General features: G+C 32.4%; 2 protein-coding genes across 6 annotated transcripts in view; both read right to left on the bottom strand.

The window, feature by feature from the left end:
• LOC117692484 (uncharacterized) overlaps window positions 1-2819 on the bottom strand; it is a 29475-nt gene extending 26656 nt beyond the window's left edge. The window contains exon 1 of the transcript XR_010712396.1: window positions 2554-2819. The gene's annotated coding sequence lies outside the window, so the exon portion shown is untranslated. The remainder of the gene's footprint in view (window positions 1-2553) is intronic.
• Window positions 2820-12182: 9363 nt separating this feature from the next.
• LOC105320158 (uncharacterized) lies at window positions 12183-26444 on the bottom strand. Of its 5 annotated transcripts, none has more exons than XM_066080322.1 (3): window positions 26267-26444; window positions 24035-24100; window positions 12183-13470 (listed from the first exon to the last, which is right to left on the bottom strand). In XM_066080322.1, exon 3 carries the CDS (start codon window positions 13465-13467, stop codon window positions 12403-12405), a length of 1065 nt encoding a protein of 354 aa, XP_065936394.1. In that variant the 5' UTR covers window positions 13468-13470; window positions 24035-24100; window positions 26267-26444; the 3' UTR covers window positions 12183-12402. The 5 variants fall into 5 exon arrangements, with proteins under 5 accessions (XP_065936394.1, XP_034336232.2, XP_034336230.2 ...); XM_034480341.2 differs by lacking the exon at window positions 26267-26444 and adding an exon at window positions 26177-26191; XM_034480339.2 differs by lacking the exon at window positions 24035-24100 and having other exon boundaries at window positions 26177-26444.
• Window positions 26445-27426: the final 982 nt, after the last annotated feature.

The following is a 27426-nucleotide window of genomic DNA, read 5'->3' as shown; positions in this document are numbered from 1 at the left end:
TAAAGTTTAATTCTTAATGTTGAGGTCAAATTCAGTCTCAAACACGCGAAGTACTTCGAAAAACCTATACGGCACTGACCTGTTACAAACGCAATTGATTCGTAAATGTTATTTGCAAAAAAGTCTTATTTTTATTTTCATTATATTCGATCAGTATAATTACCTTTTCAAGATATATTTCTATAGTCTGGTAATCTTTACACAATTGCGCTGAAAAATATAGTTCCATTCATAATCAGCAGATACAACAAATGTTTAAAATATCGATGCATATTATATACTTGGAAGAAAACAAAATTAACGTAAAATTAATTTTAAAAAACACCTTTCCGCGAGAACTGTTAATGAGAAATATTCATATTCCTACGCTAGCTGCCTCCACAGTCTGTTTCACGAAAATATTGGTCATTCTTCTAGTGAATTTTTCGTCGCTAATTAATATTGCTTATATCATAGCAATAAATATATTACTTTTACTATCATTGTTCGTTAGTTATCACACAAATCTCTTAATTGTTAAACGTGTATGAGTATGTTCTTTTCTTTTTCCTTTTTTCTATGAGAATTTTTATGCAACACCTGCACCATACTTCTGATGGCACTCGTGTAAACTGTGTGCTAGTTACGGAAGACTGATGGCAGTATTTGCTAGGGACATGAAGAACTATATACACCAGGGTTTTTTTAAAACAAGTTCGGTTATTTTATCTTAGGGATCGGCTAAGCGCAGTGAAAATTCAAGTAATATAAAAGTTGAAAATTTTTGATAAAGGGTATTCCATTTCTTTTCTTATTGAAATTTACATAAGAAAAAAATGCGACATTTCAACGTTCAAAAGACTTCGGCGGTTCACGATATATGTTTGTCTCACATTAGCATCATTTGGTTCCGAGTCAGACACACAAGAAATTATCAGATGTCGATACGATCAATGATTAAACGTGTAGCAACGTTTTTCTCTCTCCCTCTTTGTTTAAACAATCGTTCAACCAAATATAATTTATTCCTTCTTTCGTCATAAGAATATGTTTATTATGTTTGCTGCTATGATCTCAAAAATGTCGATTAGAAAATATGGCTCCTAAGAAGACCTTTAATACCTTTTTCACACCATAAAACTTGTGTTTGCCGAAATAATTTTCACTGACTATTACAAGACGGATTGATCAAACAAAGTATGCGTATTGTCTACATGTGTTGAATTATGTGGTGTAAATGCATTTAAGTCTCAACAGTGATTATAGAAATAATTAAATAATAAGGAATCATTTTTTGAGTATGATGTATATTACGCCCCAACCAAACTTATCACTTTTTTATATTCAGAGAATGATTTCTTATCATAATTTATGATTCCTTATCATATCACACTACGTTATGAATTCATTTACTATCAATAGTAATTACATCATGACTATCATCATATTGACAATCCATTTTCGACAGTGGAACGGAAGACCTTCTCATTGCTTTTTAACGAGCTTTGCTTTAGTTTATATTTCAACTCTGTCAAAAAGAAAAGACACAAGTTCTAAAAACTTGCATTGTTCCCTATTTAATACAGGCATTATATGTTATATACATATGTAACAGAACTAAATTTAATGTGTATGCAAACAATGCTTCGCTCCAATTTCAACTAAATTATTTTTAAAGGTATTTAGTGATGTAATGCATGCTAACTTTATACGTTATTATTTGCCTTTATCATACCTAAACAGAGTTAATAACTGAGTGCATAAAATAGAACTATACTGTATAGAGCTGTGTACACTGTATAATAACATATATATATTTCGCAACAATAACATTACACAAACTTATTTACATAACTAGGTAAAGGATATAAGAAGCAGAAAACTGTCTATTGTGTGAGAGAATTATCTAATCAACACCCAAAGGGCGAAGATAAGATCTCTACCCACAAATTTACAGTTTCAGTCCAACATCGGACTAAAAACATTACCTCATTTGTTTTTAGAATGGACAGTATCAGTTAACCAAATTTTAACGTGATTAAGCCAACCAAGACAAATTATGAATTGACCAACTCAGATGCAGATATTCTCCAGGGGTGTTGAGGAGGTTGACGGTCAAGATTTAGTTTCACGAACTTTCTCGAGGGAGAATGTAGTCCGGATGATCGAGAATTAACTATTACATATGTGAAGAATATGATTTTTATAAAGTACAGTGGAATTTGTCTCAGTCTACGTTATGATCATATCTGATGTGGTTTGTTGGTACAAGTAAATAATATAACAAAGGGGATTAATGTTTATTATATACTGGATAATATATACTAGTTTTAAGTGGGTTTTTTTACTGTATCAGCTAGTACATTTGCAAATATGATGTTTCTATTCTTGTTTCCAACTTACCTGTAGCTGTCTAATAAGTTAACAGTTTTACCTGTCTTTGTCAATTATTTTTAAGAACAGACAGTCTTTTATCCATTTTTTTTTAATAATGGACACCTACAGGTAACTTATTTTTTAATTTTGGTCTCAGTCCCAGTCAATATTTGTGTAATATATAAAACTACCGCTTACCTTTAATCTGATAGATACTTCCTGATCTGTCGCCAATTGCAACCATAGCAATGCAGAACGCAGAACGTAAAAACACGCTGGGAAGTGCCTCGTCACGCTGTAATGACCTCAGATATAGCGCCGGGTGAATAGATACACGGGTCAAATAAAACCATTATCCTACCTTGTAAATGCGAAATACGGATATCTTATTCAAATTTGTGTAAATTTGTCATGCATTAAAAAAATATGTAAATGACTTTATTTATCATTGCTGTCAATTTTCGAGTTACTGTGGAAGCCATGTTGTAACGTTGAAGAAAAGAATTTGTGTGCGTATGAATTATCATAATATAAAGCATAAGATTGTACAAACGTTATAGAAGGATAATGCTAAACATAATCTAGGATGCTAAAGATTGAAAAAATCTACAGAAAGATATAAAGTTTTTAAAACAATTCTTTTCATTTTCATAAAGTGTTCAGTGACCATGTACTTTGAGTAAATGTTCATGGCCTTGAAAATATATTTTAAAGAAGTAACCGCCCATTCAGATCAAGATCTAGTAAATGAAGGATGCCTACAGATTTATGAAATTCAGGATATATACATTCTTTCAATGATGCTTCATAACAATAGCCGTGTTTGATAGGATGTACCGGAGCTTCAATATTTGGTAAGTACAATGAAATATCAATTTCTATATGATAAAGGAAATAAAAAACAAATAAAAGAGTTTTTCCCTTTTTTGACTAATGAAATATACCTATAATGCCTACAATCTTTCCAAAAACGGCATTTAACAAGCTCTTGATCTCCACTTTAAAATGATGTCAAATTGAATAAAACTTTTCCCATGATTTAATTATGAATGTCAAGAAACTGTTTCATTTTTTACAAATTTCCTTTAATGGCGTAAAGTACAAGTAAAAGATTAAACCAATTATAACGACATAATGATTCTAGCACATAATCATTTACTGAATCTTGACCTAAACAAAATTTTGTATGAAACCAAATTTTCAATTCTTCTGGCCCCGAGGCCATAATACTTAGATGAGCTTACTTTTGATCTCAGTTTCACTTTTCCACAAGGAGTGAAATATATATATATATATATATATATATATATATATATATATATATATATATATATATATATATATATATATATATATATATATATATATTAGAAAAGCGAGACTTAGATCAAAAGTTAAGTTTTATGGCCCCGGAGTCTGATCCCCTTCTGTCGAGTTATTTATGACGTCATAATTTCACAATGACAACCTTAGCCAATACCATCCAATGGTAAACTCGTTTAATAAATACAAGTAACATTTTTCATTAAAAAAATTAATGTACATAATGTTTTGTTTAAATGTTTCAGCATCAAAACATAGTTTTTAAACAACGAGAATGCGCAAAACGATTGCCCAATGGACTACCTTACTGAGTGATTAATTTTCAACAAACCAATTCTCTGATCGGGTTTAACATTTAGTATACCGATGTAATATTTCAATCTAAAAAAGATACTTAAGTGTAATAGAACAGTGAGTAATGATTTAGGAAAAATTCCTTAAGAAAAGGTTAGGAGATAAAAAATTAATATCGATGGATAATAAGAAAAAAGAAAAATCTGCATAAAAGCATGTTATAAAGACATGATGGATGGATTCATGAAATGTACGCCTTATGCATGGTAATTAGAATGAACCTGACGAATTTCAAACCAAAAAAAAAAACTGAAAAAGGGAACAGTACCTACTATTTTCCTAAACAGCAAAACTCCAAAGAAAAGGAAAACAAAAGAAAAAAATAAAAGAACGGGTAAAATCGAAAGTAAGTAGTATTAAAAACTAACATGGAAATAATTAAATTCATGGACATTGAATCTGTGCACTAAATAAAAGCCCTTATATCATTCCTAATTTCATAGCTACTTGAAAATATTCTTGACAATGCTGAATTGACAAAAATATTGATGTGCCAGGCTCATCAAACAAGAGGTCCATGGGGCCACATCGCTCACCTGAGCAAATGGGCGTTCAAAAGATATTGTGCCATGTGGTCCCTCGGTAGAATAACAAAAAATAAATATTGTAAAGTATTCGAATTTTACACTCATTTTTGCATACACGTAATCTTTGACATTGTACCTTCATGAAATACTATTACCAGAATAATAAAATCCTACCCAAGATATAAAACTAAACATTTGGTAGGGGTACACTGTTAAGTTGTTAACTTCCAATACCCTTTATTTTCGTTCTGCCCCCCCCCCCCACTTTGTAAAGCGATCAAAATATATGAGAGCATTTAGGTACATTTTTTTCATCAACTACTTACTAGTTATTGTATTTTAAAAACAAATATAATAGTTATTGTTTTTTATTTAAAAAATCCTACATGTATAGACGTGAGGAAGAAAATTGTATCTCAATGTGCTCAATTCCTCAAATTAAAAACATTCAAAAATTTTATTTGTCTTCTCCATTATAATTAAATGACTGTTATTTACTTCAAACCCGCGTACAAACCAGGATAATTTTCCGCTGTGATATTTTCATAGGAATAGCGATAATTACTTTATCCCCGCAACAGAAATGCATCAGAACTATGGAAACTGTTTTATTTATTTTGCTTAATTTGTGTTTACTTCACAAAATCGGCATCAATATATTTTGCATGTTTCAAAAATTTCCCTTCATACGCGAACTGTTGCACAACAAGCAAATTCATCATAGTCAGATCGACCCTTTTTCGTATAATGTCATGGCTGCTTTAAACAAAGAACCTCGTTTTAGAAGTATGGAATACGAGTCTTGGTAAAATGGGTATGCAAACCCGGGCGGTGGCAAAATAAAAGCCTGGGCCGATCGGCAATCGTGAATTCCATATAAGCATTATTTTGCAGCAATATTTACAGCGAATACAAATATACTGGTCCATCAAATATCATGAAATTTTAATGAGATTGGCAGATTAATAACTGCCAGTCTTTTGTGTTGCCCAGGCCAAGTCTTGCCTACCCATTTTACTGGATGCCGAACCCGAAGCTATTGAACTGATTGAAACACGCCTTTCCTTTATTATTTTCGTAATAACTCAGATTTGAAACAGAATTAGCCCTTAATTTTTGCAATATATATTTTCCTTCCCATAAGGATAATTTATGCTAAACTATGTTAAATTGGACTCAGTAGTTCTTGAGGAGAAAATTTTTAAAAATGCACCCCCTTTTTCTGCAGTTTCAAGGTTTTCTCCGCTTTGAATAACAATCGGACTTTTATTTCTGCAATTTATATTTGCCCTCCCATAAGGATGCTTTGTGCGAAATTTGGTTGAAATTGGATAAGCGGTTTTAGAGAAGAAGTTCAAATGTAAAAAGTTTACAGACGGACAGACAGACGGACGGACGGACGGACGGACGACGGACAAAATGTGATCAGAATAGCTCACTTGAGCTTTCAGCTCAGGTGAGCTAAAAACCATCTGATTTTGGGATTCAGTTTTAATATATTGAAGACAGAATTATGAAAGATATGGGAACGCAATGTGACATTAGAACTAAAAAAATGTACGGAAGACTGTGTTAAGTGTGGACAAAGAGAAAAAAAAACTAGCAACGTCGATATTCAAAAATATTCTAGGCGTTCCTTCAACATTAGAAACAAAAACGTATTTCCTCTCCTTTACACCTGTAAAATCTTCACAGTACTTTTTACATATATTTGAATCAGATGAGTCATCACCTATCTAATCATTTAGTGCCCAAGCTGACCCGGATTTCTCTTTCTTTTAATTAGAAGCGTCAGTCATTTTATCAAATTATCAAGCGATGGAAAGCATGATGTTGATCCTACTGAGGATTTAAAATTTATTGTCTTTTGGTCAGGTATCAAATCTCTTATTTGTATATTAATGTGCCTGGTTTCAAAACAACCGTTTGATACCAATAGCAAAGCATTTTTTCAATTGGACATTATAAACAACAATATATTTACTATACTGGTAATATTTCTATCTACATCTGGCGATACGTCCTTTTGGTTCTTTAATTTTCAACAGCCAACATAAGGCTTGGTGATATGTTCGCACTCTGAATTTCCTACCCAGTAGATTTTGTTTAAAATATTCTAGAAAGTATTTTACTGCTGATAATTCTCTGTCAGTGACGCAATAATGACAATTCTCGGCCTTGTTCATGGTCATACTGGCACATAAAATAACTCTTTCTTAGCCATTTTGTACCTGACTAAAACAGCTCCAGCGTTGTAACAACTAGCATCAGGGTTTTTTTAGAATAAATCCTTCATTTGACATCCGAAAGGCCATAAAACCTGGTCCGGTAAGAAATTCTTCAATTTTTGCAAAAGCTATATTGCAGTTTTCAGTCCATTTGAAAAGGAACATCTTTCTTTGTTATATGTATCAAGGGTCAAACACGAAGCCATTCATAACATTTGACGTACTTCAGTAACATTTTTTGGCCATTCCAAAATCTTGCAAATATTTTCAGGATTTGGTTCAATACCATCTTTATCACATAACCTAGGATCATTCACCTTTCGACAATCAATGCATCGTCTGACTTTTTCTTCATGACTAGATTCAAAGGGGATATCCATGGAGAATAAGACTTCTGAATAATAACCTGTTTTCACATATCTTTTATTTATTGTTATTCTGAGTTAGCATATGCGAGAGGCACTCTTCTTGTCGGCAATTTGCAATTTTATGGGTTTGCTATCACAAGTACCTATTTTATCCTTAGCCATCCTTAGAGAAAGCATCACTGTATTCACAAAGTAGGTAATGTAATAAATTTTCTCTTTGGACGAGTCATCAAATACGTGTTGTCAACAGCATTGTTTTAAAAGTCTTTCATTTGCTCTGGAAATTCTTTGTATTCTCTCGTATCAATTTCAGTAACATCCCTGATCAACAAAGTAGAAAAGTCTGAATTCTTTACTTCACCTGTAGAAAGTTGAACATCGTGTATAAATTTATCACAAATAATAGCATCTTGCTGGATATACAGTTCTCTACTGGTAAGGTTAAGTAATCACACGGGTGTAGTAGTATTGTTTTCGTCATTTATTTCTGCTACATGTATTATGATGTGCAGATCAGTTAGGAAATCTCCGACTTTCAGTCTTAATTTTGCTTCAACGAGCACTTGTATTTCTTTTTTACAAACATTCAAAATTTCTGTAGACTTATGTAGTTTAGGTTTCTTCGCCATATTTTCGAAGACTGGTTTTGACAAAATTGTTCCAGATGCTCCAGTATCTATAGTAAATATATGATACCCTTTAATTTTTCCTTCAACATAAATTCCAGTACTTCTTTGGTAATTACAGTTGATGACGTTTTCATTTTTCTTCTTTTCTAGTTCATTCTTCTCGGAGTCATGGACCGTTCCTTGACTACCGTGGACGTTTAAATGAGCAGCAGAATACGAGTTGGATCAAAGACTTATGCAGCATGGGACAATCTTTTTTTAAGTGACCAGGTTTTCTACAATGATGACATGACATGGAGGATTTTGTATTCTTTAACGGAATTCTGTGGTTCAATTGTTTAATATATTTAATATTTAATAGTATCTCTGAAATTTGCTTAGTTTATTCATTTCATCTTAAAGCTGATTTTCCGAGGAACTTGACGACTTTTTGTAGTCTTTGGCTCTTTTGTGAAGTAGTTTCTATATTTTCTAATTAGTATTGAAATGGAATTATTCTTAAAATTGTTCTATGGGAATTCAGTTACGTCCCTTGTCATTTTTTTCTCCTATTTATTGCTGTTTCTTTTTTTCATATCTTTGGAATAAACGAATTCAAAGACTGCGTCGTCGATGTTGTTGGGAACCAAAACAAATTCTACCTATGACTGTACTCTTTTGTCAATTAAATAATCAGAAATCAAAATATCTTAAATAATAGATGCACCTCTCGTTTTATTTTGGTGTCTCCAACTGGATATGCTTTTTTGGCATACAGTTTAACACTTTTATTGGGCTTTTATTTACGGTTGCTGAACTTTTTCTTTAAGGATATTTTTGTTTCCACAATCTTGACCTGCTACCCATCTCATCGACACGTTTTCTATAATTGCTTCTAGATCACCAACTTTCTCAGTGTTATTTTGGTAATAGTTCATCCAATTTTTCCTCATCTGACCATCGAGATCTACTCGCTATAGTTTAAAATGACTTTCCCAAACTGAACATTTCTCCTTTCTTTCTAAAGTAAAGGGAGGTAACTTGCATGTTGAACGTTTTGTTAAAGGCTATTGTCTTTCACAAGTCTAGTTGACACGCTATCATATAAGCACTACTGCCAGATATGTTATCAAAACTATCTTCTGAAAAACTAGAAGTGTTATCAAAGTTGCTGTTATATGGTTTGGATCTCTCATGTAACCTTGGCACAGATCTAGTTTTGGCTCTCTCTGAGACATGGGTGGGACGTGGGTTCAATTGCTTATTTTATCATTCATTTTTGATTCTAAGATTTGACTCATTATCTGAAGAACATTCTTGAAATTTGCCACTTCACTTGTATCATTTTGATATATATCTCTTTTGATCGATCTTTCACCTGTGCAAGCTGGTGTTTACATGCATTAAAATTTCTTCATTCAATTGTTTACACGTTGCAGGGAGAGTCTCCATACCACTTATTTATAAATAGTCTTTTACTTTAAACTTTATGCTTTAAAACTGCCGATTATTTGATATTGATTATCAATATGAACAAGTTTTTTTACTTCTACATGTCAAATTACGTATGTTATTCTAGTAATGTCAAATACCGGTATAAAGATTATTTTCTCAAGAGTTGTTTGTTTTTACGAACAAAACAAAAAACTTCAATGAGGAAGGGTATTAACGGATAGGGAGCAAGAAATTCTGAACATTTTTTTTAAATGTATAGTTTACAAAATTGGATAAAATTCGTGAAAAGTTTTATATATGTCAATGCAACTCAACTCACAGAGCGTTACACTCACTAAAATATGTCCACGAATTTGACCACATTATTGTAAATTGTTTTATTTTCATAGGCTTGGATTGGAGTTGGTGGTGTTGATTAAGAGTGGTGATTTTGATATTTTTTTAATCAAGGAACTAGAGCCTTTTGTTATATAAGTGCTATTAAGCACTTTATGATGCAAGTTGATAAACAGCAAGTTCTACAATCCTTATTTTGATTTAACAGTTAATATGGGACAACTATGTTTATTTTCTGAACAGTAAAAATTGTCTGCACGCTGATGATGAAATTAAGTATTTTTCAACCTCCTGATGATAATTTGAAATAAATCGATTTGTACGATAAATGCATCCTCGTCTGGTCATTCTTGTAATTCTGTGATCATAGTATAAAGAAAATGTAATATAAATGGATCTCATTTTCTTTTCTTTTTTTCAGGACAAAGGGTGCAAATTCGTTCCTCAGTAGATTCTCCGCGGTTTCTACCTGTCTCAATTATTGTTAAAGAGACAGTACAGCTGAAAACACATGTGTGAATAACTTCAGATTTACCCATTGTTTCGTTAGGAAATAAGAAATAACCTTGATTGTAACAGTTGAAATAGATGAAAATTCATTTCATATACCTAATTAATGTAATTATGAGCTTCCGGAAATTTAAGAGTCGTACAAACCGGATTAATCTTATATCGTTTATTTGTACCACGTGGGTTTTGATTTACAGTAATTGACACGTGCTGAAAACTACAAGATATTCGCCCGACTCCGATCATCGTGGTATACGAGGGAAAAAGGACTCTCTAAACGGAACACATGATCACTTTGTCGATAATCTATTAATGGTTTTCCAATTTCGGTTCATTTTAAAATGAACAGACATACATGAGTCAAATAACCCCTCACGGAGCCTCACTAACAAAAATGAATTTAGCCTGTAGTCAACTCCTATGATAAGCACGAAAAATACATGCTTACAAAATAATAATTGTGGTTATTTTAAAACCTTTGAACAACTATTACCTGGGAGAAGTAGAAAAGCCATATTTTTATCAACAAACATGTTCAGGAGAATCTTCGCGAGCCCTACATGTGTTTTGTTTACAGTAAATACGCAAGCGTAATATTATAGAAGGCTGACCCCGTAACACGTTGCGACGTATTTATGTGATAGGTTATACGTAATTATTAATTTTAATGAAATAATTAGATTTATTTAATGGAGATTTTTGTAATTTTCTGAAAGTTTATACATTCATGAGTAGTACAAAAAAAACTGAACACGATCAGAAAAAATTTTCAAGTCGTTTTTTTTGGGAGTTGATTTTAATCAACTCTCCTATGCAGTAACTCAGACAAACCGAAAGTGAAACAGTGTTTGGACCTCAGCACAAATCATCGCTGCTGACAAAACTTAGTTCTTGAAAATAATTGATAAATTCGATGTAATGTATGCTAAAGCATTGTTTTCAAGAAAACTTATTTATAAACTTAATACCTTGAAAAAAGTCAGATTTTAAATGGTACGAATTTTTCAATTTAGATACTTTTTGTAGTCGTATGTATTCCTACGCCAGAGTTCAATATAGTCTCGTTCAACTCGACGCTCGGCTGTCTCCGTAAATCTCCGACAAGCAGAGAGTCTCTCTTGCTTGTCGGAGATTTACGGTGTCAGCCGAACGTTTGGTTGAACGAGACTAGAGTTCGATATTGCTTGGATCCATACAAAAATCGAGAAATATTTCTATTACTGATACATAGTTTGAATAAATTAATTATATCTTTAAATATTATCTAACATGATTCATATGGGAGTTTCTCGACATTCTTGTCGAAAAAGTCCAAAAATTCATAATATAAAAATGTGCGTAATTCAAATACAAATTAGAAACTACATGTACTTGTCATGCAAAATAACATATCATTGATTTTAGAATAAATAAGCATCGACAAAATCAACTCCCGTCAGTTCTTCAGTACTTTGATTATAAGATGCGCCGTACTGTCTCTTTCATGGTAAAATCTCACATCAAAAACGAGCAAAATTTTGTCGCATGTATATAGTCATAACTGAAACTACACAATTTTCTCTACCCAAAATTGTCTTAAAAAGTATATAAAAACGTTATTTTGAACATCTCATTGTTCCAGGTATTTGAATAAAAGAAGTGTATTTTTTTATTAACTAAGTTTAATATATCCACGATGATACGATCTTTCTAGAGTCAAAAAAGTAATCTTGCAGAGTAACCGTTCGGGGAATGAATAGGAGACATTGAGATATAAAAGCAGATAAAAAGTAGATCAGTCAAAATGCCCATTTCAAACTTTGAAATTTACATTATTTAACCGTAAGACACATTATTAAATTTTTTTAAAAAGTGACAATTGTAAAAGTCCCATCAGGTTTAGAATATGCAGTGACCTGTAAATCATCAGCTTCGTTTAATACTATTGTGCTCTATGACATCAAGATCGTAAAATAAGTAAATGTATCAAATGAATTTATTGCTTAGTTCGGAATGAGCATACCATGATCACAAGATCATGGTTGTGTCCCATACTTCCATAGATCAAAATGTAAATCTACAGAAGGATAAGCCTCTATAAAATTCGGGGGAACTGACAAATCCGTGTAATACACTTCATATTAGTGATGATGATTTATTTTTCGAGAAAAATACAAGCTTTTTCTTAATATAAGAACACAAAGCTAAATACCACATGAAAGTTAAATATGATTTCACAATTCTCAAAAGCAGATCAAATTCAGCAGGCAAATGAAAGTTTAGTTATCAGAGAAAAAACACACCTGGTTCAATTGACTAACGGACGGAGGCTTTGATGGCGATAGTATCTCATGGGATTTCACCTCTTTACAATGCACACTTGCGATTTAGAATTGTATTTAGTGAAATATTTAGCAGCACTCGACGTTCCCATCGCATAGTTTACCTTTTTATAAATCTTGGCTATCAAGTTGATATTATAGTCTCTGTTTATCTTTTTACGACCTTCAAAATTCCCGCCTTTCTTTGTGGTCTGATGAACCGCCAACAACGTCTTCGTTGCGTCAATGACGGCGATCTTTCTCTTGTTCGATTCAACAACCAAAAAATTGTCATAGCCAACTCGACCAATGACAACATCTGGCATATCTCGCCATGGAAACGTCTTAGATGTGATGAAATAGTCTAGCCCCCAAGGAGTAAATAAACTGCCATTTTTAACAGATACATTCGCTAGATCTTGAAAACTACTTGCCGTCTTTCGCTTCACGTTTAATACGTTCGTTCTTCTTCCAACAACCAACACTGTCCCGTTTTGGTAGAGATGTGACTGAAGAACTGAGACAAGAGTCTCCAGCAAAGACTGGGTAAACAAGATATCTCCATTCACAAAGGCATACAAGGGAGACTCAATTTTTTCCATAGCGGCTAAATACATGTGTTTAAGGACTGGTACTCCTTTTCCTGCGTGTATAATTGGAAGAGAATCCCATCCCATTGCCCTGACATCTCTTTTTAGACCCGTGTCGTTTGTGAATAAGATAGGGTATAAATAAGGCGAGAAGAGACTCCAGTTTCTAACAGTGTTATTTCTAAGCAAATCAGTCTCATTTGATTTTGACCAAGATGTAAATATTGTCAAAATGGGACCAGATATATTATAATCATGTAAGAAAAATTGCATTCCAGATCCATTTCCTGTGTGCTTAACGTAGTGCGGCTTTAAAGTTGTTGGTTTAAACACTGTTGTACGATCTTGGTTCGCTAGAATCAGATTAAGATGGTCGTATGTTGAGCGTTCTAAAATTTCTATCTTTTGTATGCCCATGTTGATATCAACATACAGATAAATATACACTCCAAGACAGAGAACAGTGAGAATGAACACGGTTACGTGCTTGTTGTCGCCATTACCACATCCCATCTTCTGAAAGAGTAAAATAAAAACATGAAATAAGTTAATAACCACGCTAGAGGTGAACAGTGTGAATATAATTCTGTCTAAATAAACAATACTATAACAACAAGTGTTACATTGAATCCCAAAACTCCGAAGTGTTTGTAGTGAAGTATCTGGCAAGTACTGCCGTCGTACTAGTAAAGTATTTGTTTATCTCTTTACTTTTACATGGTTATCTTTTTATTATCATGCTGCCCTCTTTTGAGTCTTAACAAGAATGTTGGGTTGTACTTTTACTACTACTGCAGCGTTCATTTTCCTATTGTCCAGTATTTTACATTTGTCAATCCAACAAAAATGTTTCGTTCGAGAAAAAGTAAGCAGGCCACCTACCCACTTTGTACGTCGCAACATGCATGAAATATATTCAATTTAGGACGCCGATGACTTGAAGCCCATCAGTCATCTGATGGAATTTACGACTTGATTCCACCATCTAAGCAATCAATAACCAAATGCGTTAAGTGACGAGGAATATTGTTTAAGTTATCACAAACCTCCCATAGAGCTCCAATCAAATTCACTCAGCCTCGATCAAGTGCAAATGTGATAGAGAACACACGACAAGCTACACGAATGTATATGCAAACACCTGATCACCATCTTCACTTTGAAATATTCCCAATGCAACTCAAAGGTGCCACTGTTCAAAGATATGTATGCAATTATAAACTAGAGGTACTGGTAGCAAACAATCATCCACATGTCAAACAGCCATCAATTATTTTTAGTTTTGGTATAGTTACCGAGCTCGATATTATGACCGAAAATTTTTTTTCCACATTTTCAGTGGGGCAGGCGGGGTTGTTACAATTAATTCAATTTTGCCTTGCACGAGCAAGCTTTGTGTCAAATTTTACCTTTTAATCATTTCCATTCATGCAAGACATGACACATTTTAACAATTGAGCATTTTTAAAACAATACCTTTGAACTTGCCCAAATGACCTCATGTCAAGGTCATAACACACCCTCAGGTCACAAGCAATCCTTGTGTGAAGTACGAACTTCCTATGTCTCTCTATAAGAAAGATATTGACCGGACACAAAATATGTATTTTTTCTGCCATTGACCTTGACCTTGCCCGAATAACCTTTGGGCAAGGTCATTACATATCCTCGGGTCATAAGCAATCTTTGTGTGAAGTATGAACTTCCAAAGTCTCTTCATTAAAAAGATAAGGAGCGGACACGAATTTTGCACTGACGGACGGACAGACAAGGTGATTCCTATATACCCCCAAACTCCGTGTGCGGGGGTTTAAATAATGTAGTTATTAACTTTCTGCAATTTAAAATATAAAATTTAAGGTATCTCACTCGTAACAGTATAGGCCGGTATATTGCAGATGATCATACTATTTGATATAACTATTATTGTATTGATTTATTTACAGTGGTAGCAACGCTATTATTGACAAACGACTGAATTTTCACGATACACGAACGGTAACGATTAAGCACGCAAACGAACGATTCTACACCATTAAACACACTAAATCAAAATTATTATATAAGATTAGATTTAAGGAACGTATTTTTTATTATATACTACAATATACTTGTGTTTTATTGAAAAGCGGCATGTACAGAAGTCATGCACGGTTTTATTTTTTACTAGAAATATACGTATAGCATTCAAACAGAAATTGTTTTGGTTTTTTTTTGTCTCCATAACAAATATTAACTTATATAATAACTTAAGGTAAATTAAGTGTAAAAGAAATGAAAATAATGCATAAACTGCACAAAATTATTTATATACGAGTTGATTATGTAAATCTATTCCTCTACCTACGATTTATTTATGCGAAATACAGATAAATTTGTTACCTTGTTCCAAAGAATTTCGGTTGTACACATCCCATATTTTCAAAATTTACGTTGTATTGATTTAGTTCTATTTATTCTAAATTTTAAAACGTCGAATTAAAATGAATTTATTCCGAATATTTATATTATTTACCAGAAAGGAATGCGTATCTTATTCTCATTTTAAAGAGAACTTGGGGGATACTTGTTTAGTTTTAAACAAGGAATGGGTAACCTGACCGCTTTCAGTAATGAGTCTCTCTTGCTAATATGATTAAAACTTTGTGTCAAGATACAATAGATGCTTGATATAAACTGATTACAAAAATATGCAAAACTAACTCGATCGAACAAAGGATTGAATGAGTTGTTGAATTACTTACTTAATGTATTTAACGACGAAAGAGGGAATAATTAAAAAAGATCAGCACTGACATGATTCATGTATGTTTTGTCAATGTTCTTCTATAAAAAAAAGTTTTAAATTGACTTTATTGCACTGTGTAAATAAAAAACTACTCGTTGTTTATAGAATAAACCCTAGAATTCCGTAGAAAAAGTTACAAAACGAAAAAAACGCACGATCATGCACGGTAAAAAACGCAAACTAATTTTTCTGATACACGCACGATCCCGCACGTTACACGAACGATCACCCACAATATACGGACTTTTTAACACAATTGGCTTGTCAACAATAACGGTGTTACCACTGTAGCACAAAAGATTATTATTTCATTATCACATTGCATTAAAGAACATCAACCTAAAATTAATAAACAGACAAATTTTTTTCAGGAACTATGTTTTTTGTGCGTTATGTTTACTGAAGAACTATTTTAAAAATCATTCAATTTTTAAAAATGCATGTTCCTTTAAATTTAATTCTACTCTTTTATTTATTTTGAATATGTCTGAAACATATGTTCAACATAAACGGTAAGCAAAAAACCCCACGCAATTCAGTATGCTTGGCCATTTCAGTATTATGAATCTGAAATTAATTAGATAAGATATTCTCCAAAGCATCATATAGCAACAAGAAAAAAGCTTTTACAGCCCCTTGTTTTGTACTTTACAGGTTCAAGTTCAAGTTCTTTATTCCAAGAGACAAATGTCTCATAGGTTATACATATGAACATATACATATTAAATAAACAGTAAGAAAAACAAAGTGTACATAATCAATTTGGATAATTCACATGGAGTGTTCGTTGCTTGTTTGCATAATATAAATATTTACCTAAATTACACAGTTCTTTAGTATTAGAGGTAGATAATAACTGTATAACTTTATAGACACTTGGTTTTCGGGAGTAGTATTTTTTAATATACTTATCTCTTAAACTACAAAGTGATGGACAAATAAGTAAAAAATGGAACTCATCTTCAATTACATTTAAGTTGCAAGATTCACATTTTCGACAATCACGTGTTAAATTATCATACCTCCCTGTTTACAGCTTTAAAGTCATTCAAAGCACAAAATTAACTTAAATTTTGTTATAATTACTGTAGGTGTTACCAACAACAATCACATGTGGTTTTTTATGTTCTAAATAATTGACTCTGGACAGTTATGTGCTCCTGTTTTTGGGGAGATATTAACTTTGAGTGGGGCTAATTGGCTTCTTCGTATGAGTGTTGCATACTGAGGACACAGTTACTTTATTTTTCACAATTTTCTTGGCCCCTTTTTTTTTTTTTTTTTACATATATCATAGAAACAAGTACATGTAACTGGATCTTTGGGTTTCGAGTTTATGATAAATGTATGGACTGCACCTAAATGTATACCTGACTCAAGTCTAACACTGGTGTATGAACGAACCATGGTTTGCGTATTCATAAGTAGATGCCCAATGAGTTACTGGCTAGTCAAAACGCGATAAATTAAAAGACAGTAATAAAATGTCATAGATAACAATGTGAACTATTGCCTACACCCCAAAAGATTTGATTTATTCTTAGTAGGAAGTACTAGTAATAAGTTGTGCTTTATTACCCAGTAATTCCTCGGAATACATGAGTATTAATGCCAACCCTGCATATAGAAGAATATGTAATATTTGTATGCCCATTATTTTAATTATGCAGAAGACTTGCATTCTACCAAATCAAGTTGATAATATTTGGACTCTCCACAATAAAGCTTTAAGAAAATATTATATTACTCTGCCTCACCAAGAAAGTAATTCATTTTTTAAAATCAAGTTTCACAAAGAATGGCTGCATATCGGGAATTTTACCACATACACAGACACATAAAAGTATAAAAACTTGTTCGATGCACAACACAGTATTTTCTTTTCGCTCCACACAGCCAAGCATGCATTCATTACCTATTCTACGCATATTTATGAGATAATTAATATATGTGTTGGCTGCAAGCCACTGCTGTTCTGAAAAGTACGTATATGGGTTCTTTTTTTTGGGGGGGGGGGGGAGGGGGGGGGGTGCCGATTTATAAAAACTTCTTTTACTGATATTGGTGGTAAAAATTCATGTAATTGTTGGTATTCATAGCCGGTACTCAATGGGATAATCAGAAAATATTATTATTCAAGAAGTAATGTTGTTTGTTTGGGGTTTTTTTTTTTATCGCCATTCTCGTATGTTTGGTATTTTTATTCAAGGTGAAACTAAGAATTAAGTTTAGGCGGCTTAAAATGAATAAATTAAGAAAATAAAATAAAGAAAGCCTTCAAAGCACATGTTATTTTTCTTACCAGGATCTCGACAATATGTATCCCCCTGTTTTCATAACAAGTTTCCAGCAACAATTAATTCTTTTCAGTTCTTTGCACCTTGTTCAACCAAAACAGTTCTAAATATATTCTTTTAAATGAAATACTATCCGAGAAACTTATTACATTTGCCATTTTCATCATACACGAATTAATAGACACTTTGTAGGTAAATAAAAGTAAGTAAAAATACATATCTTCATATAAGATACATTTTCTAAATTTCAAAGGTAAATAAAAGTAAGTAAAAATACATATCTTCATATAAGATACATTTTCTAAATTTCAAAGTTAATTATCCTTTTCATAAAAATAGATTTATACCTGTTGCACTAATAAAAGCCAAAAAGCAAAGGGTTGAAAACGCTTTCTTTTTTCAACTTTTAGAACAAGTATAACAAATTTCGCTCAATCAACTTAACCTTGGGAAATTTTTCTCCTGATAATTTCTAGTTGAATTTGTTGCTTCTTTTGAAAAATAGTTACTTTTAAGGCAAAGTTCTGTGATTACATTTGGGTTTTTTTTTTAATTTAAAAACTGTATGAACATTACATTTATATGAACAATAAATGTGTATGCTACAATTCATGTGCATGTGCGATGATTTGAAGCGTAAATTGCAAGTAGTTTAAGATCTACATTTTTTAAACATGCAGACTACACATATTGCTTTATTACTAATGCAACATCATTAATTCTAGGAAAATACAAAAATTTTGTGATTTTCCAATATATCTATTATTATCAATGATGACGTCACTCGAGTAAGAACCCTAGATCTTGCTATCTAATCTTAGTGAGATTTCGGGAAAATCCAATAAATATGAATAATAGCCGATTGAATAAATTCACATTAACAACAAAACTTTATGATAAACGCAATGACTTTTCCTATAGTTAACTTTCCTTACTTATGTAGCAATATACCTTCATCACCTAAATATGGTGTTTTTGTTTCTCAATTAATTTGATACACAAGGGCATGATCTTCGTATGAACAGTTTCTTAGGCGAGGCAAGCTACTGACAAACAAGTTGATAAAACAGGACTATCAACAGTCTCGTTTGAAGTCATCTTTTCATAAGTTCTATGGTCGATACAACGACCTTGTCAGCAAATACAATTTTCCACTGGGTCGCATGCTGACTGACGTTTTTCAAACTAATTGTTAGACCATAATTATTCACCCAATTGTCTACGGACTTTTCCGTTTTTTCCCCGATTACGACAAAGAGCACACGGCGGGTGTGACCGGTCAGCAGAGGATGCTCACTCCTCCATGGCACAAGATCCTACCTCTATCTTTTTGGAGGTCCGTGTTGCTCTGCTTTGAATTTGTATTTCGTTTTATGGATTTTTGAGATGCTTTACAGTTTGTTATTGTCATTTTTCATTGATAAAAATTCAATAAAATATTATACATAATGCTGAGCTCCCAATACCTAGTTTTTGCTAGAACTAAACATTATTGAAATATCATACATATATATGAACCCTCTTGACCATGACGCGTACTTTTTTTCTTAATAAACAAGAAAATTAAGACATATTTTGTATTGTTGATTACTGAATACCTTGTTTTTCTTTTTAGAATTAACTTTGTTTATTTTGAAGCTGGACAAAGGCATTTCGGTTTTCATATCGTATGTAACTGTCTGAGCATTCATTTTGGCTATTACCTCTGTGAAGATGTTTCGTAACCCCAGACAAACAATAGATTTTTGTGACTACACAAGAAAGAAGAAAATTATGTGCACATGCGATGGAAAAAATGACATTAACAAACCGTCAACCATCTCAAAAATCCATAAAACGAAATACAAATTCAAAGCAGAGCAACACCGATCTCCAAAGAGATAGAGGTAGGATCAGGTGCATAGGAGGGTTAGCATCCTCTGCTGACTGGTCACACCCGCCGTGTGCTCTTAAGTTTAAGACCTTATTATATCGGATTCGGATATGCTCACCATATGATTACGAAACAAGTATGGGGTTTGCCATCTAGCGTTAATTCAGTTCATTACGGTTGACTATTGGTTTTACATTGGTGATCATTTGTGTTGCATCGCAGTCTGTCGATTTTGCAAGAGACGCTCTTGATTTTGTTTTCAGCTTGTCTGTTCCGTATTTTAACATGCTTCTAAAAGTTAGTTTTACATTAACGTCTTTTTTACCCTTTCCACCGCCCATACCTATCTTTATATCAGCAATAAAATTATGTAAATAATCTTTAAAATTTACTTCATGAAAACATGCGCCCTTCATACCTGTCTCAATTACATCATTCATGCGGTTCATCGAGTCGGGCGGACACACAAAAAATTATCAGAGGTCGATACGACAAATAATACAGCATGCAGCAATGTTTTCTCTCCATCGTTTTAAAAAATCGTTCAACCAAACACATTTCTTTCCTTGTTTAGTCATAAAAATTAGATTTAATGTGTTTGCTGCTAGGATCTTTAAAATGTGCGTTATTAATGTGTCCTACGATTAAAAAATATGGCCTGTCGGGTAGTCTCGATTTAGTTCTGCTGCTTTTTCTGTGTTTGTTTAGTTTTTTTCAATGTAATAGCGAGGCGTTGCGTTATTTTCCTCCTTTTTTCACAAATGCAATTGCTTTTTAGTGGAGGGGTTTATTTCAAAACCTGACGATGAAGTAGTTATTGTTTAAACAGATTAAAGTTTCCATGGTTTCTCAGTTCCGCCATTCCATTCCCCATAGTTTACGCTTTTACCCATAGTATATGTTAGACGGTTGATTAATTCTATGGTGGCGTAGTTCTGCCAGCACTGGTCAGATGATTGTGTCGACTTATGAGATTTTTTTATGTAGACTTGTCTTTTTAAATTTTTGGGTCGACTTGACACATATTCACGTGTTTAAAAATTCAAAAAGAAAACGTATACATTCCCACATTGTGCAATCCATTTGACATCAGTATTTTCTAAGAAGACGACATAAGGATCCAACAAGTCAACATAATCTTCTTTCAAGTCGACATCACTTTCAAGTAAGTTTTCGTAATTATCTGACAAGTTGATATAATTATCTGACAATTCGACATTATTTTCTTTCAAGACGGTATAACATCTTAGAGGTCAACATAATCATCTGAAAAATCGAATTGATAATTTGAATGATAATTTTTTATCAAACTAGCGGCCAATTGCCGGCCAAACTGATATTCTGTGTTCACTACCTTTTCACAATCGTACTCGATCGCTTCAGCAAAGAACAAAAGCTAATCCAAATAATAATAATAATCATCATCATCATCTTTAATTGATAAGTCGATATGTCAGAAAAATATGGTAACTTGACAGATTTTATGATTACAAGTAAATAGGAGTTACTTACGGAAACGTATAGACGTCTCGTGTTGTTGTGTTCGAACACATTATATTCTCATAACAAATATTGTCAAATATAATTGTTTCAAAATTTGGCAATTTAATCAAAACGACAATCTCTTTTTAGATGACGCCTTTTTACATGTGTAGAACGACTTAAGGACTTTAATCTACCAAAGCCGAATTCCACCATATCGCAATAAGATAATGCATATCAATAATGACGCTAAGTTGAACTTTGCGGACATTTTGGCAACATATCATATATAATGACGACTTTAGGGTGGTATCTTATTTAAATCAGAAAGGTGTCATAGTAATTTGAACGACTACAACAATAAGTTAAGAGATGAATTTGGGTATAACAGATCTGTCTGTGTATGTGGGGTGAGGGTACCCTTAATTTGAGAGAACAATCAAAGTGAAGGTGAAGACCATTTTTTTTTCAAGATATAAATTACGTTCGTCCATTGTACGACTTTCTTTAAATAAGAAAGTTTTTTAAAGCATTTATATAAGATAATTATAGATGGGAAAATCGCCTTTAAATAAATATAAAAAGTTTTATAACAAGTCATATGTTCAAAATAAAAGAGGAGGAGGTTTGACCCCCCGAACCCCCCCCCCCACCCCCACCCCCTTCTGGATTCATCAATGAATACGATATCCTTTGCGGTTTTGAAGACAACAAAATTGTGACAATTTTCCGTATAAAAGCATATATACATTATGTATTACCGGTATATAACAATGCAAAAATACTTTTGATCAAGTTTGTAACTTGGGTGCTTGTGAACAAAACACCTAAATATCCCCTCACTAACATGCCAATGAATACTTATCATAATTCATTGTCATATTTTTATTAACAAATGATAAGGGTTCCACTCTGTCGGCGCTACGTACAGTGATCAGTATGCCCGTATGTCCCCTTGTTTGTCCCTCTGTTCGTCCGAATAATTCTCTCAAGCATAATATCTCTTTATTTTGTTGTTATTTTTTTGTTACTTCTAATGCTTCACCTACAGAGTGTCTTTGTGAGTGTGCAATGACTTTAAACTATGTTTAGAGATTATTTGATTAAGGTCAAAGTAGATTAATGTTTAAAATATGTGCCATGACTACATATTCTCCCATCTGGCTCATACTTCACCCTGTCCTCAGTATCTTTAGCTCAAAGGTTGTGCAGTGACCTTTAGCAAAGTTTCTAGCTCAAAAGTCAAGGTTATATAAGACCTGTTTGAAAAATCATTGTTTAATCAAGGCATATATTTTCTCTAATTGATTTTATCTGGCTCAGATATTAACAGAAAGAGTGTTTGTAAGTAAAGGATCCAACGATATTAAAGTCAAAGATTAATAGAATCTCTCTTTGAAACCCAGCTTTTGACCTCTACCTTAATTTTGCTCAGACTTAATCATTAGAATGTTGTAAGTAAAGATTCTTTTTCAAATGTCATGGTCATGCAACAAACCAATGTGTAAGTCTTTAAAAAAAATGGTCAAAATTTCAGGTTGAAAAAGTCCTTTTCAAAGTTTCCAATTCAAATATCCATTATTTAGGCGGGTTCTTTGAGAGTTCGCCATCTTGATGATCATTTCAATTATATTGCAGTATAACTCACACAGCTTGATTTTGCTCGATGGTCATCCATCGTTTGTAGCCTTTAGAGTTAAAATCAAAACCTTTAACTGTTTTACCGTTAACTGTTATTTCTCTATTAAATGTATTAAAACCAGGAAACAGTTGTTTATCCTTGAATAAATTTATCATTATTTTATTATCTCTACCGTAATTCTTCAATAAGAGACTGAGATATACAAGATGCTATTCATTTACTGTCAATAGTAATTACATCATCACTATTAAAATTATATTGACAATCTTTTTTCAACACGAAGCTGCAACGGAAGACCTTTCTAACATTACATACATATGTAACAGAATTTATTGTGAATGCAAACAATGTTTTGCAATAATTTCTACCAATTATTTTAATAAAATGATTAAACTAACCAAAAAAGGCTTACATGCAGAATTTTTTCCAGGAGTGTGGAGGAGATTGAAGTTGACGGCCAAGGCTCATTTTAATGAACTTTTTTCAGAATGTAGTTCATATAAAGAATTGATTTTCATATAGTGCAGTGAAATGTGTCTCAATCTACGTTCTGATATGATTTGTGGTTACAAGTAAATAATATGATAAAGTGAATTAGGTTTGATTTGTGTTTCTGAACAAATGGAGTAGTTATATATCATACTGGATTAGTTACTAGTTTTTAGCCTTTCTCTGATGGATCGCGTTACCTGAGCCATTCTCAAGGAGTTATACATTAAATCTGTCATTTATCTGTAAATGTGATGTCTTTATTCTTGTTTCGAACTTACGTGAAACCGTCCAATAGGTTAACAGTTTTACTTGTCTTTGTTCGTTATTTTTTAGAATGGAATATCTCTATTCATTATTTTTTAAGAATTGAGCCATTCAAAGTGTCAGTTGTATAAAGTATTTTTGCACCATATTGCATTTTCATGCGATTATTTTTATTTAAGTGGGATTTGTTATATATGGCACACAACGAAAAAATTCACCATTTACGAGAGTTTTTTTCTTACATAAAATAGGAATAGTGTCCGTTTAGAGAAGCGTAATCATTCCTCAATAGGGTTACTGTGCCCAACCTGTTGAATAACAAAAATGTTTAAACAAACAATTGTTGGCCTTACATCAAGCTTGGAACTATAGACATCTGACACTATATTTTCGAAGTCAATTTTCAACCATAAAGGAATTATCTAAACATACTCTATATACGCTATTTACTTAGCATACAGTTTTGAATTACAGATACGTGGTGCTTCGGTGTCTGATTTTGCTTATGATATGCGCATATATATATAAGCAACCCTGAACCCCAAGTTCTTCTGCGCCAGGTCAATCATACTACTAACACAATCATCGAACGAAAACCTTTTAACATTTACGATCATCAGATTGTTATGTTATGTCACAAAATCTATTCACAAAACACAAAATAAGATCGTCAATAAACAAAATTTTCTCCAATATTGTGCGACAGACGTGGATACGAAAGACGAATAGGGCCACCTAAAAAAATATTTTTATCTCGTAATTACGAGAAAAGATCTCGTTATTACGAGTTAATTATCTCGTTATTACGAGAAAAGATCTCGTAATTACGAGAAAAGATCTCGTTATTACGAGTTAATTATCTCGTTATTACGAGAAAAGATCTCGTAATTACGAGAAAAGATCTCGTTATTTTGAGTTAATTATCTCGTAATTACGAGAAAAGATCTCGTAATTACGAGAAAAGATCTCGTTATTACGAGAAAAGATCTCGTTATTACGAATTAATTATCTCGTAATTACGAGAAAAGATCTATTTTTGAAATGGCGCGTTTCATTATTCTATTCTTTTTATATAAAGTGTATGAACTACTGCAATGTCTATTAATATACACTTACTTAGCACATGTGATCATCGTTTAAAACGCATAATTTGATATAAAATCGGACCAAGCAGTTTTAAAGAAATTTCAGAAGAATTAGCAAAGCAAATTGATTAAAAAATTCATTGAACTATATGTCAATAATTAAGACGGATACGTGTTATTTTTTTTCAGACTCCAAAATGTTTATATAAAATCAATTATTTTCAATATACATGTAGGTTGTGTATGAACATATAAAACACAAATTCGGGTAAATCCTGTGTATCCATATCCATGACTGAAACTATATAGTCATTAAAGTGATCTGTAACTAATAAAACTGTGTTTTTACGACTATAGGACTACCTGGTATTTACTTCGGAGTGGGATTATAATATATATAAGTTGAATAGAAAAATTACATAAAGTTCTTTCCTTTTATTAATACCAGATAAGATGTCAAATCCAATCATTTTGATATGTAGAAATTAATGAATAATGATCGTTGTTATTTTTAAATATTGATCAAAATTGAATCAACGTTTCTGGAATGAAAAAGATAGACTTAAAGTGTGATTCAGTCGAATTCTTTTTCAAAAACGCACCATTTTATATAGATCTTTTCTCGTAATAACGAGATCTTTTCTCGTAATAACGAGAAAATTAACTCGTAATAACGAGAAAATTATCTCGTAATAACGAGATCTTTTCTCGTAATAACGAGAAAATTATCTCGTAAGAACGAGATCTTTTCTCGTAATTACGAGATCTTTTCTCGTAATAACGAGATAACTAACTCGTAATAACGAGATCTTTTCTCGTAATAACGAGATAATTAACTCGTAATAACGAGATCTTTTCTCGTAATTACGAGATAAAACTATTTTTTTATGTGGCCCTATTCGGCTTTCGTACGTGGATACAATTATAAAGAACTTCTTTTTTAATATTTCTGCTAAGAGTAGGTTAAAACGACGAGGGAAGCAGATTGCGTAAACAGCAGCGTTTTAAATTACAAGGCGGCCATTGCTTATAAAACTCTGTCGTCTGTTAATTTTTACAATAAAAAAAATTCGGCAGGACAACTGCTTTTTATATAATGAAAATGAGTTTTATGTTGAAGTCTTGTATTTGTTTGCAATGCTAATATTCAGTAAAATATGTCTACAATATTCAGGCCGGTTCTTTCGTTTTGTTTTTATTAGTTTTCATAATATTTTATCCGATGAGAGAGAGAGAGAGAGAGAAAGAGAGAGAGAATACTTATTTGTTAATAGGGACAAGGTAGTATGCAAATCTTACCCAATTTAGATAAACAGTTAAACTTCTACGATGACCGATACCTTTTGTGCTATCACAAAATATATATAGATTTACAAAACTTCCGCTTACCTTTACTCTGATAGATATTTCCTGGTCGGTTGCCAACTGCAATGCAGAATGCAGAAGGTATATACGCTGGGTAGGGACACGTCACGCAGTGTTGACCTCGGACAAAGCGCCGGGTAAATCAGATGCACGGGTCAAATACAACCTACCGAATGAATGCAGAACACAAATTCTTATTCAAAATTTTCATGCATTTAAAAAACAAGGTTATGTAAAAAAAAATTTCACTGCTCTCAGGTGCAATCGGGTTACTATGGTAGCAGTGTTGTAACGTTGAGGAAAAGAATTTGAGTGCGTATGAATTAATAATAACATTAGGCATAACACAGATAGGAAGATATGGCTAAACACCAACTATTTAGGGTACTTAAAATTGAAATAATCTAAGAAATATTGGGATATATCCAATTATCATGTTCTTAGCACAAATTTTGTTCATTTTCATAGAGCGTTCAAAGAGATCATCTATTGCTAGTAAATGTATCTGGCCTTGAAAATATCTTTTACAGAATTTAACGCTTTTGTATTTTGTATAACCAAATTTTCAGTTCTTATCTCCTCCTATTGAGTTATTCATGACGTCATTCATTCACAATGACAACTTTCAACAATTGCAAACAATGGTAAACTCATTGAATGAATAACATTTTCTATATTAAAAAATCTAATGTACATAATGTTTTGTTATTTATTTTTTTAAATGTAATAGTGTTAGGCAATTTACTAACAGGTGTAAATACACTGCATTTAATTAATGAGATTGCGCAAAACGATGCGCAATGGAATCCTCGGTCGACCACATCATATATCGAGTAGTTTATTTTCAGCGAATCAATTATTTGATCTGGTTCAACCTTCAGTATGCCAATGTGTTGTGTGTAAATAAGACACCTAATTGGAACAGCGCTGTATTTAACGATTAAGGAAGAATTCCTCTAATTTTAAGTAAACATTTCTTATATTGGTTAATGATAAGAAAAAAGTAAAATATGTATAAATAGCCTGTTATTAAGACATGATTACCGAAGAATAATGACACATGGATTCATGAAATGTACGCCTTAGGCTTGGGTGCCTTGTATGGTAATCAGAATGAACCTGTGCTATAATAGTATTTGCATTATGTTATTTTATACTATAACATGTACCTGTACTTTTTTGTA

This window comes from Magallana gigas, chromosome 3 (genome assembly GCF_963853765.1).
Source record: "Magallana gigas chromosome 3, xbMagGiga1.1, whole genome shotgun sequence".
In the NCBI taxonomy this organism is placed as follows: Eukaryota; Metazoa; Mollusca; class Bivalvia; order Ostreida; family Ostreidae; genus Magallana; species Magallana gigas.
The sequence above is the reverse complement of the archived record's forward strand: the minus strand, read 5'-3'. Positions and strand labels throughout refer to the sequence as shown.

Bases quoted from the DNA above. Each gene is read 5' to 3' on its own strand.
- LOC105320158 (XM_034480339.2), bottom strand. From the start codon at position 13,467: ATGGGATGTGGTAATGGCGACAACAAGCACGTAACCGTGTTCATTCTC.